General features: G+C 34.4%; 1 protein-coding gene across 2 annotated transcripts in view; it reads left to right on the forward strand.

Annotated features, from left to right (window-relative positions):
• Window positions 1-17,299, forward strand: part of PPP4R2 (protein phosphatase 4 regulatory subunit 2) — a 50,772-nt gene that overhangs the window by 23,955 nt on the left and 9,518 nt on the right. The window contains exon 3 of one of the 2 annotated variants that reach the window (XM_042929988.1): window positions 11,061-11,231. The exons of the other annotated variant lie outside the window; for it this stretch is intronic. Coding sequence (XP_042785922.1) covers window positions 11,061-11,231 — 171 coding nt within the window. The remainder of the gene's footprint in view (window positions 1-11,060; window positions 11,232-17,299) is intronic. 2 annotated transcript variants of the gene reach the window in all.

Raw genomic sequence — 17,299 nt, forward strand, 5'->3', positions numbered from 1 at the left:
ACTGAAATTGGAAGACATTGTGTAGTTTTGAACAGAGAAGTGACATTATCAGACTTAAGTGTTAGGATTGTTTTACAAACGGCTGTGCTGAAAATGCACTTTATGTAAAATAAGCTAGAAGCACAGGTTATTGAAGATTGATAGTAGCTTGGGTAGCAGGAGGTGGTGAGGATTAGTCACCTTCATTATATATATATCTGGAAGGTTTAACTGACAAGATTCCTTGTAGATAGGCTGTGGTGTATGAGAGAAAGAATGGAGTCAAGAATGACTCAAGGGTTTCCCCTAAGCATAGAAGATGGAATTTCGTTACACCTGAAATGGAAAAGGCTGTGGCAGGGGCAATATTTGGGAAAGATAAGCATGTTCAGTTTTGGACATGCTGAATGTTATGTTAATGTGGAGCAGGTGCTTGGATGGATGACTGTGGAGATCAGGAGGTATAGTTTTGGCATATAGATGGTATTTAAAATCTCCAGACTGGATCAGATCACCAAATGTAGATAGAAGAGATAGTCTGAGCTTTGGATCACTCCAGAATTAAGCAGTTTGGGAAACTTGCAAAGGAAAATGAGCAGCAAAGACCAGTGAGTTAAAAGAAAACCCAAGAAAATAATTAGGAAACAGTGATCAGCTGTGTGAAATACTCTTTTAGGGCAACTAAAGATGAAGTGTGAGAATTGAACTTCAGATTTAGCAATATGGAAGTCATTGATGACTTTGTTAAGATCAGATTAATTTTAGTGGTGCGGCTGAAAGCTTGATTGGAGTGAATTTGAGAGAGAGAGAGGGAGACAACTCTTAAGGAATTTTCCTGCCAAGGAAAACAAATAAATGATGTGGGGGATAGGTGGGTCAGTGGAGGAAAGAGGATATTTTTGAGATGGGAGAAATACTGATATATTTCCATGGTATAGTGGAAATTATTAGATATTAAAAAGTAGATATAAATGTAGTTAGGAGAAAGATGGAATTACATGAGTGATGCTTTTAGGTGCACACATGGAGAATCTGGTAAGTTAATAGATGAGAGAATGTATAGTTCATCTGTGATTACAGGAGGGAATTCAAGGTGTGTGTATATGATCCTGATAGTAGGTGGTTAAATGTGGTAGAACTTTGGAAATTTTGGTAACTGCTTCAGTTTTGTAAGTAAAACAGGAAGAGTCTGTGATGGTGAAGAACTCGATGGGGATTTGAAGAGAGAAGATATAAAATAGTTATCTATAAGGGTCTGAGAGTGAATAAACTAGGGAAATATATTATCTGTCAGCGTTAATAGTGTACTTGAGTCTGACCAGCATGGTGGTGCATTTTTCTATAACTTTTGTCTTCCTCTTTCTGTGCACCGATGAACGGGCACACATGTGGTGGGGATTACCTTTAATCAGTGGAGTTGATTTTGTGAGTACAATGAAGGCAAAGAGAAACTAGAGAATCAACTGTATGTAAGGGGGTGATTATAATGAGTATTATAATTTAATCTGGGTAATGAAGAGAATATCAAAGGGGAGGATATCCAGGGGAGGATATCAAAGTGGTAGGATTGGTGGATTGGAGATCATGGTGGAATCAGAATTTTTGGAGCAAATGTAATATATGAAATATTTTCTAGTTCATCAAGAACTGTAAAAAATATAGCTAAGGTTTGACAATGCTAGGTGACATATAGATTATTTTTTCCTATTCTCTATTCTTATCTGTTAGCTGCAACACTTCATTTATTTAGTTTCTTTAAGGAAATAGTTTTGTTAATGGTGGAGGGAGGAATATTGGTTAAAAAATTTTTCCTGTCTCTGATGAAGGGAATAAAGACATATTCTTAGGCCAGAGAGATTGCCTGAAATTGTTATAATCTATTATGTGGTAGTACATAAGATTTAGCCCAGCCATTTTGTTATAGTCTAACAGAGGTCTTGCTCACTGTTCCAGTTCTTTCTTAGTAAATGCCACCTGGAAAGCTCTCTGCACGGCTCTGCTGTAATTCGCAGGTGCTCTCCCTGTTCAACTTTCTTGAGGAAAAACAATCATTGAGTGTTTCCTAGGTGTGCGTTACTTTGCTAACAAGCACTCTACTTACAGTAATGTTAATCCTTACAGCAGTTCTGTGAAGTAGGTACAGTAATTTCCATTTTACAGATGGGGAAACAAAGGAGGGATTATCTGTCTTAGATGAAGTGAAAAGTCTGAGCTGAAATTTGAACTCAGCCTAGCTTCCAGTTTATTTTCTTGGTTTCATTATATATAGGTTGACATTCTCAAGAAGGGTTGTCTATTTCAGTGTCATGTGTTTGTTTTCCACACGTTGAGACAGTTCTTGGACCAGAGTATACATTGTTCTTGCACTAGATGCTGTGCTTTTAATGATGTTTTTTCTTCCTTTGGGGAGTATGTAGAAAATAGAAAAATGCTAAGTAATTAGATTTTTATTTAATTAGTAATTTTAGAGTAGCACATAACTTTGGGGCATATTTCAAAACATGAGTAAAAATAATCTGTATGTGATACAGCACAAAAAAAGACACATATCAGACAATTAAAAGCCACTATTGCAAATACTGTTTAAGACTGTTTGAGCCTCATCTTCAAACTCAAGATTCTCCCAAGATGAGGGGCGCCTGGGTGGCTCAGTCGGTTAAGTGTCTGACTTCAGCTCAGTTCATGATCTCGCCATTTGTGAGTTTAAGCCCCGTGTCGGGCTCTGTGCTGACACCTCAGAGCCTGGAGCCTGCTTAGGGATTCTGTGTCTCCCTCTCTCTCTGCCCTCCCTGTTCACGTGCTGTCTCTCTCTTTCAAAAATATATAAACATTAAAAAAATTTTTTAAAAGATTCTCCAAGATGAAACCTGTGTACTAAAATGTACAGTAATCTCCTGCCACCTGTGGATGTGTAACCTCATTTTTATATTTCAATAACAAATTGTAAAGCCTTAATCATTTACTGTATAGAATATATTGCAGTCTTCTTAGAAAAAACCCAAACAATTACTGATTCTTTGTTTTGCAGCACATGAGTTTGTCTCTGAGTCGGGGTAGAAAGATTTGTTGTTGGTTTTTTACCTCTACCTTTCTCAATATGCAGAAGACTACACCTGAGAAAAAAAATTAAGGTCAGATCTTCACAGCACATTTTCCTGTACAGTTGGAAGTGACTCATGAGGTAGATTTTAATGTTAAAGAACATTTTATTCATTTCTTAAATGAATCCTCTGCATTTTAGAAATTGTCTCTGCCATTGAAAAATATATATGCATATTATTTTATTCTTCAAATTTTGTGAGTCTTTGATCTTGCAGTTAACATTTTCCAGCCTTACTAAATTTCAGGAACCAATGTAGTCCTCAAAAAAAGGAATTGTGTATTGCATTAGTACTAAGTGTGTTTGTTGAGGGGGCAGGTCCCCCCCCACCCCCGGTTCATTTGGCATTGTCTGGGGACCTTTTTGGTTGTGATCACTCAGGGTGGGAGTGCTACAGGAAGTTCTGTTATAACTTGGAACTGTCTAGCCCAAAATGTCATTAATGGTAAGTTTGAGAAATTTGATCTCATTAAAGTGTCCTCTACTTTTAGGTCCTGTATCTTTCCACTTTGTTTTTCCATACTCCACTCATCCATCCTTCTAAGGTCTAGCTTACAGTCCCACTTTGTCCTGAAGCTTTTCCTAGATAGCTCTAAGCCTACATTTCATGTTTCCTTTCTTTAGATCCTGTTGTACCATCACTAAATCTCTACAACCAGTAGTTTCTGATGTCTTATTTGTTTATTGTCATTGTATCTTGTTTTCTAAAGTCATATTAGTGGAAGATCAGGTTGTATTTTTTCTGGGCTAACTGTTGTTGACTTAGATGTATAGTATGAGTTGGTAGAATGAAAAAAGGGCCCAGGGCCTACCTAGGCTCTGGCAAATGTAGCAGTGGAACAAAGGACCATTTCCTGTGGATGGGAATTTGGAGTTGTTAATTTATGAATTGTGGTGAAAGTGATAGCAATAGTGGTGAAAATGGAGAGAAGAGTGACCACCCCCTCCTAGAAGGGGCAGAGTAGATCCACCTCAGCCATTAAGCTAGGGCTATTAGAAAACCTCAGTACCCTCTGAGTTCTGAATTGGCTTTCTTCAGCCTGAGCTGTGCTGTTAGAGATGTATTTTTGTTTGATTTAGCTGTTTTTATGGGAGAGTGAAGGGTTCATGTTTGTATAGTAATAAATTTTAGGAAGATTTTCAGTAAGGGGTTAAAGGTTAGCTCAGAGTTAAGCATAAATCAAGTTAATCAGAATACACTGTTTCTTCAGCTTTTTGTTTTAATTGGTAGGGAGAGATGGGTGAGTGGAGGAAAGTAACTTGACTCTTTAGACATGTTAGAATCCTTATCATTGAATGTAAAAGTTGCCAAAGAAGAAACCCAAGTTCATGCTGAGGTATTACCTGAACGTTTGTGTTACCTCTTGAAGCTTTCTTTTCCATCAGATTGGATCCTTGATGTGTACAACTATCATGAGATTTTTAGTACTCTTTTTTCTTAATGTTTATTTTGAGAGAAAGAGCACGTGCATGTAGGGGAGGGGCAGAGAGAGAGAGAGAGAGAGAGAGAGAATCCCAAGCAGGTTCAGCATAGGGCTTGATCTCACCGTGGTGAGATCATGATCAGAGCTGAAATCGAGAGTCAAGTCGGAAGCTTAAACATCTCAGCTGAGCCACCCAGGCGACCTGAGATATTTAGTACTCTTAATTTGAAAGATTCACTTTTCAGTGTTTGTGTTAGATAGAAATGTATTGCTTTGGAACAGGTACATATCATGCCACCTTCAGATAAGTGTTTGTGCAACAAAATGTGTAACATTTGAAGGGTAATTTCAAAATAGGAACAATTAGATAAATATTTTAGTGTCACTTCAAAATTTATATAAAAACAGTTTTCATTATTTTAAGCAGTCAGTACAGAATGGGAATCTGAAAGTTATGTTCACACTTAGTGTCACATAGTAATTTCCTTTTTCTGTTAGTAAGAAAAATATATTTTAAAGGGATAGGGACAGTGGTTCTTGATTGGGAACAATTTTTGTCTTCTAGGTAACATTTGGTAATATTTTTAGACGTTTATGGTTGTCACAACTTCTGAGAGTGGGGATTGGGTACTACTGACTTCTAGCGGTAGAGGCCACGGATGCTGCTCAACATCCTATAGTACACAGGACATTCCCCTGTGACCAAGAATGATCAGGCTCACAGTGTCATTGAAGCCAAAGTTGAGAACCCCAGGATGAGAGGATTGCAGAGAACCTGTTCAAACACAAAAGAATGTTTTTGTGAACAGTGAACGTAGGTTAAAATACTCAGGTTTACTAGCAGTGAATGAAGTGCATATTAAAGTGTTTTTCTACTATTAAATTAACAGGAGTTTTGAAAGATTTTAATATTTGAGTGAAATAGGTGTTAATATACTGTTGGCCCTATACAGTAGTACAGCATTTCTGAGAGGCTCTTGAAAGTATGTATCAAAAGTTGCTATTTATATTTTAAAGTTTTGACTCCGTAATTCCACTTATGGTAATCTATCCTAAAGTAATAAAACAGATCCCTCCTTTAGGATGTTAATCACAATTACTTCTCATTGTAATGAGCTGGAAACAAACCTAACTCTTCTTAAAATGGTGGTGATTAAATAAATAATAGTGCAACTATATGTGATACAGATTAAAAATCCTTTCAAAGACTGTTGATCATGTGACAATACCTATATAGTGAATAAGGAGGGAAAGAAGGATATCAAACTAAGGATGCCAAATTTTAATAAATGAGTAGAACAAAGTTTAGTGAAAAATACACTAAAATGTACTTTAATAATGATTAATGAGCAGTTTATGGGCAGTTTTCATTTTATTTTCTATCTGTTTTCTAATTTTTTATGACTGTACCATTGATCAGAAAAAATTGTTTTTACACTCTAGTAAAATTTGATACTAGTCCTATAATTTCTTAGGGTATTTCCTGATTAATCTGTCCTTTCCCATATACCTAGTTTCCTTTTGTGTTGCGTCTATGTCTGGTCTTTCTTCTGTATTTTATTCGCTCAGTTAATTGATGAAGTATAATATATGGTATAATGATGATGAAAAGGGAAGGTTCTCTTGAACTAGTAATTTGTATTTTAAAGTTCTTAAAAATCTTGTCATTTTCTGTAAGCAGTTCACAATGTACTCTTATTTTTGCCATGTGTTTTTGCTCATGTGATTGAATATTCAGATTAAATTTACTTAGTTTTGCTCTCTCCTGTCATGCAAAAATTCTGACACTTTGTCACCTGACTTAAATAGCTGCCTTTTGAAGATTGTTTTATAAGCCTGTCACCTTGTGTGATTGATCAGCCTCCTTAATTTTTTTGTTTTTATTCATTCTTCCCATATTCCCTTTTGATATTTCCAAATGGTGTAATATTTGGTATCCCTTGGAGGTAATAGGCCTCTCCTGTGCTGTCTTGTGTTAGCTTCCCACACATTGTGTGGCAACCAGTGAGGCTGAGTAGGAGTGATCTTAATAGAATTTGGAACTGTAAGAGGCAGCAAATTAAAAGATGGTGGTCACTGGTCACTAAAATGTTTTGGAACCAGCTGAGAAAATAAGAGATGGCTTTTCTGCCCTTGAGCCTCTAAAAAATACCTTTAACTCGAGAATTGTGAGGGAAACATGTTTGTTTTGGAATAGACTTGTAAGTTCCTATAGAGAAAAAAAGTGTGTGATGTTTTATTGAGGGATATCTTCATTAGTGATGTGAGTTGTGCCTTTCTAGAAGAGAAATTGCATAAAGAGAAAAATGGAAAGATAAGAAAATGAAGGGAGATGAGGTTACTTTAAAAAGAGTAATAAATTTCAGTAAATTCTTGAGTTAATCTTAGCAAAGTAGATTAAATTGTATTTTATTCTTTGGAAATTTTAATGTGGAGGAATTGATTCTAAAGTTGAAAATGTGTTTGTTTCGTGAGCATCTGTTTAGAACAATTTTATTTTCATTTGAAAAACAAGGTGTTTTTGTTGTTCATTTCTAGTTTCTACTCAACCAGTGAGTACATTCTGAATAAAAAAATTTTTTTTGTTGCCAGATTCTTAATTGATTTGATCATGGCCTGTTTTTTGTGGTCAAATTATGTAATATTCAGGGAAGCATTTTCTGTTTTTGTTTTTTTAATTTTTTTTTAACGTTTATTTATTTTTGAGACAGAGACAGAGCATGAACGGGGGAGGGTCAGAGAGAGAGGGAGACACAGAATCTGAAACAGGCTCCAGGCTCTGAGCAGTCAGCACAGAGCCTGACGCGGGGCACGAACCCACATACCGCAAGATCATGACCTGAGCCGAAGTCAGCCGCTTAACCGACTGAGCCACCCAGGCGCCCCGTGTTTTTGTTTTTAATCATGTAGTTGTAGTGAAACAAAAAATTGCATCTTTCAACATTCTGCAGAAGTGGTTTTTCATCTTTATATGGTGTAGTAACTTCTGAATTGCATCTCTTGGATCTAATTCTTAAAATACAGTATTTACAAAATTTAGATTATGGGACTTATTCTTGGCTGGTAAGTTAATATACTTTTTGAAGGTCCCCATAGTTTGCTTGTGTGGGCTGTATCTTTTCCGTTAATGTGTGTGGCTGTTTTTTGGGGTTTGTGTTTGTGGGTTTTTTGGGTTTTTTTGTTTTTGTTTTTTAAATCTTGGGTGGATTGACAAGTGGTTAATGGAAAGATGGGGGGAAAAAACTCTTGTGTGTATAGAAATCCTAATTCATAAAGTAGATTATTACTTAGTGGCTTTATTAAAACTATAAAAAAATTTTAATTTAAGAAATAAAAAGCATAAGTGTTCTCTTTCAGTAATCTTCCTTGGTGTGTTTTAGTTGAATGCCTCTGGGGAGCCTAGTGAAATTTAGAGATAAATTGTAGTAACCACTGGCAATTGTATGTTAATCAGAAATTAATATAAGGCCTGTCAAAAATTATAATATGCTGCCTCTGCTCGTTAAACCTTGATTTCCCCTTCCCAAAATGGACCAGGGAATGGAAGAAAGGTGATCGTGCAAATAGCTTTTGTTAATCATCCTCAACAAAATTTTTTAGTATCAATACCATTTATATACCATGTAATTTAACTCATTTAATAGAATGGAATTGTCAGGTCACGTGTTAACTCTGTGTTTAACTTTTTGAGGTACTGCCAAACTATTTTCCCACAGTGGCTATAGCATTTTGCATTCCTTCCAACAATGTATAGATTTCCAATTTCCTTACATCCTCCCCAACACTTGTTACTGTCCATCTGTTTTCATTATACACCCCTTAGTGGATGTGAAATAGTGTCTTGTGGTTTTGATTTGTGTTTCCCTAATGGATAATAATGTTAAACATCTTTTAACATGTTTTTTTGGCCATTTATCTTCTTTGGAGAAATGCCTATTTGGGTCTTTTGTTCATTTTCTAACACTTGGTGTAAAATATACATAAAAATTTTAGTATTTTAAGTGTATAATTTGGTGACTTTAAATACATTCAGAGCTTGTGCCACCATCTTCATTATCCATGTCCAAGCCTTTTTTGTCTTGCCAAACTGACACCCTGTTCCCATGTAACAGTAACACCTCACCCTTCCCTTCCCGAACCAGCTCTTGGCTAATGCCTTTCTGCTCCTTGCCTCTTTGAATTCATTTTAGATCCCTCATATAAGTGAAACCATAAAATTTGTTGTTTTGTGTCTGTCTTATTTCATGTAGCATATTATGTTCAAGATTAATCAAAGTTGTAGCATGTGCCAAAATTTCCTTCTAGTTTAAGTCCTAATAATATGCCATTGTTTGTATATATACCACATTTTGTTTATCCATTCTTCTGTTGACTGATGGTAGTTTCTATCTTTTGGCTATTGTGAGTATTACTGCTTTGTGAGTTGGTGTACAAACATCTTTTGGGTATCTACTCAGAAATGGAATAACTAATCATCCAATAACTCTTTGATTTTTTTTTTTTTTTTTTTTTTTGAGAAATCACCGTCCTGTGCCACGGTGGCTGCATCATTTTGCATGCCCACCAGCCAGTGCACAAGGTTTCCAGTTTCTCTACATCTTCAGCAGAGATACTTGTTATTTTCTGTTTTTGTTTTTGTTTTTTTGGAATGCAGTCACCCTAATGGATGTGAAGTTCTGTCTCATGGTTTTGATGTATGTTATCGTAATGATTAGTGATGCTGAGCATCTTTCCATGTGCTTATGGGTCATTGGTATATTTTTGGAGAAATATCTACTCAAATACTTCACCCATTTTTTTCACTGGATTGTGGCCCTTTCCCTGCTGAGTTGTAGGAGTTGTTTTTACCTCCTGGATAGTAATAATACCTCATTGGGGAGATTATTTGCAAGTATTTTCTTCCATGTTGTGGGTTGCATTTTCACTTTTGTTGATAGTGTCCTTTGAGACACAAAAAGGTTTTGATTTTGATGTAGTGTAATTTTTTTTTTTTTTTTTTTTTTTTTGCTGTCACATAATATTGTTGACGTCAACAGTGACTGATTTTGAAATGTCTTGGGAACGTATACGAAACCTCAGCTCACACTGAAAAGCATTTTCTAGAATTTTCATTTTTTGTTTTGAAGTTCACATTTTATTGTTGACCACAAATATTTTAGTTCTTTCTCTTCAAGTCATTCATTTTTGAGAAAATGTCCACCACATTCTCTTGTTCTGAAATAGCCTTATTTGTTTGACAGTCCTTTCAAGCAAAAATGGCCTTCTATGATAGCAGCTAGTTCCACTGGCAACAGTATTCAGCTGTTGTTCCTTGACGTGTCTGTAGTATTTTCCTATGCAGCAGCAGTTTTTTTATGTATACTTTTCATTTTGTTACTCAGAATATTAGAAAGATGTGTATTCAAAGGTTGAGAATTAATAAAATGAGTAATTTTTTTGTTTTATTAAACATTAAGTGAAAGGGTTTTTGTTTTACTGTGAATTTGGTGGTGAAGAAGATGATGACTACTAGTAGATACAAGTTTTGTACTGTTACCTTGATTTGTGCTTAAGTATCTTCATTTTCCCACTGCTCTTTTTGCACCACCAAGACAAATATTAACACGGTAAAAACAAAAAAAAGTTTGGCCTCTTCAACTATACTTTGAGAATAGCTGTCCTGGTTTTTAGGATTGTGGATGGAAGGGAAAGGTGATCGCAGATTAGCATCCCCCTTATTTTGCTTAAGATTGATCTGCTGCCACTAATGGTTTTACTTTCTGTGTGGGGAATTGGTTCACATTCCTGATTTTTGGATCTCCTGGAATTTAGACTATTTAGGCAGGTAGCATCCCAATTTTTTTTTTTTTTATATTAGTGGGAAAATGTGAGAGGACAGGAATAAAAATATATTTATATTAGTAAATGAATAGATATTAAAAGCACATAAAGAAATTATGTATTTTTACTTTGTAGATACATATTGTATAGAACCTGTGATATATATACTTTGTTAAAAGACATAAGATTCTGAAAATACTAGCTGAAAGTTAAAGGAAAAATTGAAGTTTATTTTGCTGTTTAACATAGATAAAAGACAAGAAGCTTAGAGTGTAGTCATTTTGACTTCTTTATTTAAAATTACAAATGTGAACTTGCTCTAATTTCTAATAACCTATTTAAGATGGGACAGTAACACCTCCCTGGTTAGGTTTGTTATGAGCAGTAGAGTCAAAACAAAACTGTTTTAAAATGCTAGTAATGAGACATAGCACACAGTAGCCTTTCAGCCTGAGGTAGTTCTTTTTAAAGCTTTTTATTAGAGATTTGGGTGTCGTTTGGGTCAGGAGTGGGGAGAATTGGACATAAATAGTTTGGAGCTTCTGAGTCAAATTCATCAGATGCAGTCCTGGTATATGTTACTGAAAAAGATACTCTCACTGCTACTTATTCAGATCTTCATTTTGTTACCATTCGTGTCATGATAAATTCTGTGTTTGTGGTTTGTGTTGAAGAGTTATAAAGCTACATGATACTGTTTTGTTTTTCTTTTTGTTGTTTTTTTTTTTTGCTTATAGGATTCAGTGGTCCCAATTTAAAGGCTATTTTATTTTCAAACTGGAGAAAGTGATGGATGATTTTCGAACTTCAGCTCCTGAACCAAGAGGTCCTCCCAACCCTAATGTCGAATATATTCCCTTTGATGAAATGAAGGAAAGAATACTGAAAATTGTCACTGGATTTAATGGGTATGCACTTAATACTATTTTAAAGGTTTACTTTTTAGCAGAACATTATGGATTTTTATTTATGCTTTGTTCATTGATTATCCATTAAATAAGTTCTGTGTTTTTGGTGACATTTAGTAGTTACTGATTTTTAGCTTACAAGTATTTAAAATAATTACAGCATTTTAATGTATTTAATTTGTTTAACTTGAACTACCTTTATGGGTATCATTGGCATTTGAACTTTAAATGGGTATGACAGTGAAAACATTGAGGAAATATGTTAGTTTTTGCTTTCCGTTTTATATGTGATACTATAAGTCATTAGACTTTATCTAGAACCTGTATATCATTGAGATAAATGACACCTTTTTGAAAATGAAAAATAACAATTTATGTACATATTCCCCTTGGAACTTTTTACTTAAAAATTTTTTTTTGGAGTTCCCCTTTTACTCCCAATTAACAAATAACTGTTCTTAGCCCTTTGTAAAACATTGCATTGAAAAGATATACTGCACTAAAATAAAACTACTATTTTAAAAAATGTTGCTGCATGTCATATTCTGTGTCATTTTAATATTTTTCTTTTTAGGACTTTGTATTGGGGTTCCTTTTGAAGGGAAGAAGTATTTGTGAAGTTGAATTGTTCAGTATTTACATTGGCAATAGCAGTTTGGAGTGTGGGTTGGCAATACCAAATTTAATGAACTGTGGATATGTTAACTGAATTCATATTTGGGGTAGGGAGTTTGATTTGTAAGTATTTTTAGGTAGCATAAACAGTCTCATTTTTTCCCTTCAGATATTTAAACACATGGATTTGCACCAAGATAGTGTAATTCAGTTAATTCTTTATATGTTATGTTTTTGTGCCTTTGAGTTTTGCTTAAAATAACACATCCTTTGGCTTTGGTTTGAGATAAGTCACTAAAATGCTTCCTTGGGGGTAGAATTTACGGCTGTATGTTTGAACTGCCTTTGTGGGTTTGGGGTGGGAGGGAGACATATTTTGACTTTGTACCCTGTTGTACTTTTGTACCGTACTGAAAATTACTGATCTGTATTCATTAATTTCTTTTTTAATAATAGTATATTTTAAATGCTCATACCAAAGAAAGTCACATCCTATATATTAGAAGTATGTTGCATAAGATTTATTCTTGATCTGAGTTACGGTAAGAATGCTTTTTGGGGATATTTATAAATAGTGTATAGGTAGATAGTATTTACATGTTAGGGTAACTTTTATTTTAGTAAGTTATGGCTACCATTTAAAAATAAGAGTTGTGGGGCGCCTGGGTGGCTCAGTCGGTTAAGCGTCCGACTTCAGCTCAGGTCACGATCTCACGGTCCGTGAGTTCGAGCCCCGCGTCGGGCTCTGGGCTGATGGCTCAGATCCTGGAGCCTGCTTCCGATTCTGTGTCTCCCTCTCTCTCTGCCCCTCCCCCGTTCGTGCTCTGTCTCTCTCTGTCTCAAAAATAAATAAACGTTAAAAAAAAAAAAATTAAAAAAAAAATAAAAATAAGAGTTGAGGTAAAACAAGTGATACCACATATACTACTGCATTGTTAATGTTAAGCTAACTTACTTTTGATTCTCAGTTAGTAATACCATTTTTATTTCTTTCAAATTAAGATGGACTGGATAGGTAGGTTATTAAATAAATCTAAATATTTATAATCTCTTAGTCTATAAAATAGGTGATTGACTTACTTCTGAAAATTATTTGAGCAATCATTTAAATACCTAAGTATACTTAAGACGTAATTGCTTTTAAAACATTTTTCATCCTTGAACTGTAAGTATTTTGAACTTACATTGTTTTTAATTTGATGTTTCAGAATAGTAGTTATGAATCCTTTTCCCTAATCAGGCAGGATCCAAGTCTTATTAATCAGTGGTAAATAATTTTCAGTTTTTCCTTAAGCTTTTTTGTCTATATTATCATATATTGGCATATTGAAATGTGTTTATGGTTTTTCTCAATTTTATTTTCATGCTTTGAATACATACAAATGCTGTTTTAAAAATTTTGCTATGAATGGTGGCTAAAATTGCACTTTGGCCTTTTTCAGCCAGATTGAGGATTTGTCCTTTCTAGTATACCTTTTTGCTATTATAATAGGTCATCTTTTAAGTAACAAAAATGATACTTGGTCATGGTTTCAAAAAGATCCTCAGGTGTCATAGGAGTAGTCCATAAAAAAAAAAGTAGGATCATGTCATGCTATTTGTATTTTCCTTTCTAAGAGCTTTGATATCACTGTCTCAGTGCATTTATAGTTGTCTATGTATTTGAAATAACTGCATTATTTTTTATTATACAAGCGAGTTAAAATTCATTTGCCTTATTTCCATTGGTGGTGGGTGTTTTTGACTTCTACAGGTAGTGCTTGTAGTGAGCATCTGTATACATACCTTCTTGTGTTGATGAATGTCACACATTGAATGTATATGTAGATTGTTGCTTTTTCTTTTGATTTATAGAAATGGAATTGATAGGTCAGAGTGTATGCATACCTAAATTTTTACTGATCCTGCCAAATTAACCTCACAAAATGTGTTAATTTGTCATTCCATGTGTGAGAAAGTGCAGATACTGTAATTATTCACTAGTTTGTGTGTATATATGCATAGGTTTGTGTGTCTTTGACTGCAAGTGAAATTGAACATCTTATTAAGTGTTTATTGGCTCTTATAAATTGTTGTTTCATACCCTTGTTTTTCTTACTTTGAGGTGGTTTTCTCACTGGTAAGTTTATTGTTTTGGTTTTGCTTTTAATTAGTAAAAGCTCTGTTGTAAATGGTTCATAGTATTTAGCTATATTTTAAAATAGAGTATCCGTTTTCCAAAATTATTTCACTATATTGTCAGCACTTAAATTTCCCCTCTTTGAAGTGGTTGTCGATTGACTTGTTGGCTTGATTTCTTGAACTGTAAGTTACAGGGTTACAGACACAGGGTTAAGTGTCTTCCAAACAAGGCCTAGAACAGTCAATGCCTGAACATAGTAGGTTTTCAAACAAGTACTGAATAAATGGATGAGAAGAACAAAAGCATGCTTCTGTATTTATATTTTGTTTCTGGTAGTTCATTCCTATAATAGTACACAGGGACTTCAAGGGGTAGAAAGAATGTAATTTACATTTCTGGTAGTTTTAAAAAAGATAGTTATATGTCCTCTAAATGACTGAAGTGGAAGAATAATGAATACAAATTAACTGTGTGTCTTTGCTTCTCCTTTGTCAATGGTGTTAGATCTAAGGCCTTTCTAAAATAAGCAGTGAGTTTCAGTTAATTGTGGGTAGTTGACTAATATAGTATGGCTATGTATTTATGAGCATGTCTGGAAAAAATACATAACCATTTGATGCCTAAAAAAAATCTTTTAATTGTCCTATCATCTGTAAGGCAGGTACAGTCAGTTACAACGGAGGAGTGCTTTTTAACTTTTGACATGATAGTCTTTCTGAATATTGAATTTGTTGTCTAAAGTTACTTTAACATACATGACTGACCAGATTTTTCTTAGTCCTAAAAACTTCACACTAATTGTTTTACGTGTAGGTTGCATACAAACAGATATCTCTTGTCAGTTTCTGCACTTGAGTGTGTGCCTCTTCATACCTTTTTTAAAGGTCGTATATGAGATTTTTACACTCTTCTATCTGCATCATAGATGTGAAACACACTCCTGTTTTGATTTTGTATTGTTGCTTTACAGTTAGCTTGAGATTACTCAGGGATGAGAACATGGGTTCTAGTCTTTTGTTACTTTGTTCTCTTACTTTGACCTGTTGGTTGCTGAATTTTCTTCTCTAGTTAGGGAAAAAAAGTTTTTGCATTTTTTTTGTGTTGAGCACATTAAATCTTGTAGCTGTGTTTGTTTTCTTTGATCTCTTTCACTTAGCGTAACTAGTTGAGAATTGAAATTATTTAGTAACCTACCCTCCTTGCTCTACCACCACTTTGTCTTGTCCTTTGGTAATAACGTTTGATTTGATGTCTAATAAAATGTTTTAAATCGAAAGGTAGGATATAGCAGAACTCTTCATTTTTTCTTGACATTTTCTATTTGATGAAAGTACAGTGACAAATCAGCCTGCTGTAGGCACTGTAAAAGATGGTTTAACTTGATTAAAAGTGTTGACAGTTGCTACGGACTTAGTTTGGGATGGGAATGGTGCAGATACTAGTTTAGGATTACTCAGCATTATTTTAAGAGGCTAATTCTTCGTTTTCTTAATTGTTTGTACTTACAATTTTACATTGATGTTTTCAGTATCAGGATTTCTAACGTTGGATTTGAGATAGAAAATATATACCTAAGAATGTTTATGTGTATATTTATACAAATATTAAAGCCTGAGTACAGGTAGAGCATCTTTCTGTAAAAAGGTAATGTCATGTGGTATTTCTGACTTTTGTAGGACCTAAGAGTAAACCAAACAACCCATTTAGCCTTTGATAAATTAAGATATATTTAAGTTAGTTTTTATCTAAATAGTTCAGGTCAGATTTAAGTAATTCTGTTAACTGAATGTAGCCATTAATAGAAAATAAAAGACAGTAAAAACCACATCTTTATGCATAAAATAAAAGCGAGCTGGCTCTTTTAGCATTTTTCATAATAGGGTGTCTGATTTTATGGTTATCGCTTAGTTTTTTTACTTGAATGGCCTGTGTTATATTTTATATTCCTTTATCTTCTTCATGAGGAAAGTTTATTGTATTACAAGAGTAAGATAATAAGTTACCTGATTCTTATCTTAGATCCTGATTAAAATGTGCATTTTCTTTTTCTGAATGCATTCTTTCCAACTGAATACCTTGGTATGCATTCAGAATATTTGTACATCTTAGTGATAAAAACATTTAAACATACTAAGTAAGATGAGTTTTAATCAAACTATAATCCCAGGTTAAAATATAAGGTAGGAAATTCTTCCTTTAGGTGTTGGCTTTATTTAAAATTTCTTTCTTTTAAAACTAACATTGAATTGCTAATTTTCGCTTAGATGTTTTTCTCATGTACAGCCCCTTTCCTGATACTTGAATTCTCACAGCTTTCAGGTCTGTAGGACTTGATACTTTTTTTTTTTTTTTTTAATTCAGTGAATGGGAACAGATTGCAGTCAAATTAAGATATACTCTGTAGCTAATATAAAATGTGTGATCCTCTTTAATCAGGGTTAGTTGCTCTCCTTGGAATTAAAAGGAATATTTTTAAAGACAGATAAACTTTTGATTTTGTTCCTCTGTAGTTGGTCTTTGGAGTGTTTGTGCTTTCTAGTCTCTATTAATTATTGAAAGGGATCAGGATGATGATGGAACCTAAGATTTTATGAACACCTTATAAAATATTTCAGGCATTGTTAAGTGGTTTATATACATTATGTTATGTTATATTTTGTGTGTGTGTGTGTGTGTGTGTGTGTGTGTATACACACGCTTGGACATGGTCTCCCAGTGGGCTATCAAATATGCTTTTTTAACTACACTATATAATTTTGTACATCAAAAGTAGACTGGTTGACAATGTTCTCTAGTGTTTCTGAGTATTGCCATTTTGAAAGAACCTGTCACTTTTGCATCTTTAATGTGGTTTTTTAAGTTTTGCTGGATTTTGTAGACACCTTTTTTTTTCTTTTTACAGTGGAAAATGCTAGCTAATCATGTTCTTTTTAAAAGTCCCTCCCCCCCCCCCCCACAGTTCCTTATGTATTCTTTGTTTTTATCTTTGGTGGGCAGATAAGGTAATACATTGCAGAGTAAACTGAATACATTTTTATTTCAAATTTCCCCAAAGATTTTTTTTTTTTTTGAAAAATTTTTAATATTTTTGAGACAGGCAGAGTGAGCGGGAGAGGGGCAGAGAGAGGGAGGCAGAATCTGAAGTGGGCTCCAGGCTCTGAGCTGTCAGCACAGAGCCCTACGTGGGGCTTGAACTCAGGAACAGTGGGATCATGACCTGAGCTGAAGTCTGATGCCTATCCAGCTGAGCCACCCAGGCACTCCCTGCCTCACAAAGATTTTTCTGCTAAATTTTATATTTTACAGTATATTGTTCCATTGAATATCCTTA

Source organism: Panthera leo, chromosome A2, assembly GCF_018350215.1.
Source record: "Panthera leo isolate Ple1 chromosome A2, P.leo_Ple1_pat1.1, whole genome shotgun sequence".
Classification (NCBI taxonomy): domain Eukaryota; kingdom Metazoa; phylum Chordata; class Mammalia; order Carnivora; family Felidae; genus Panthera; species Panthera leo.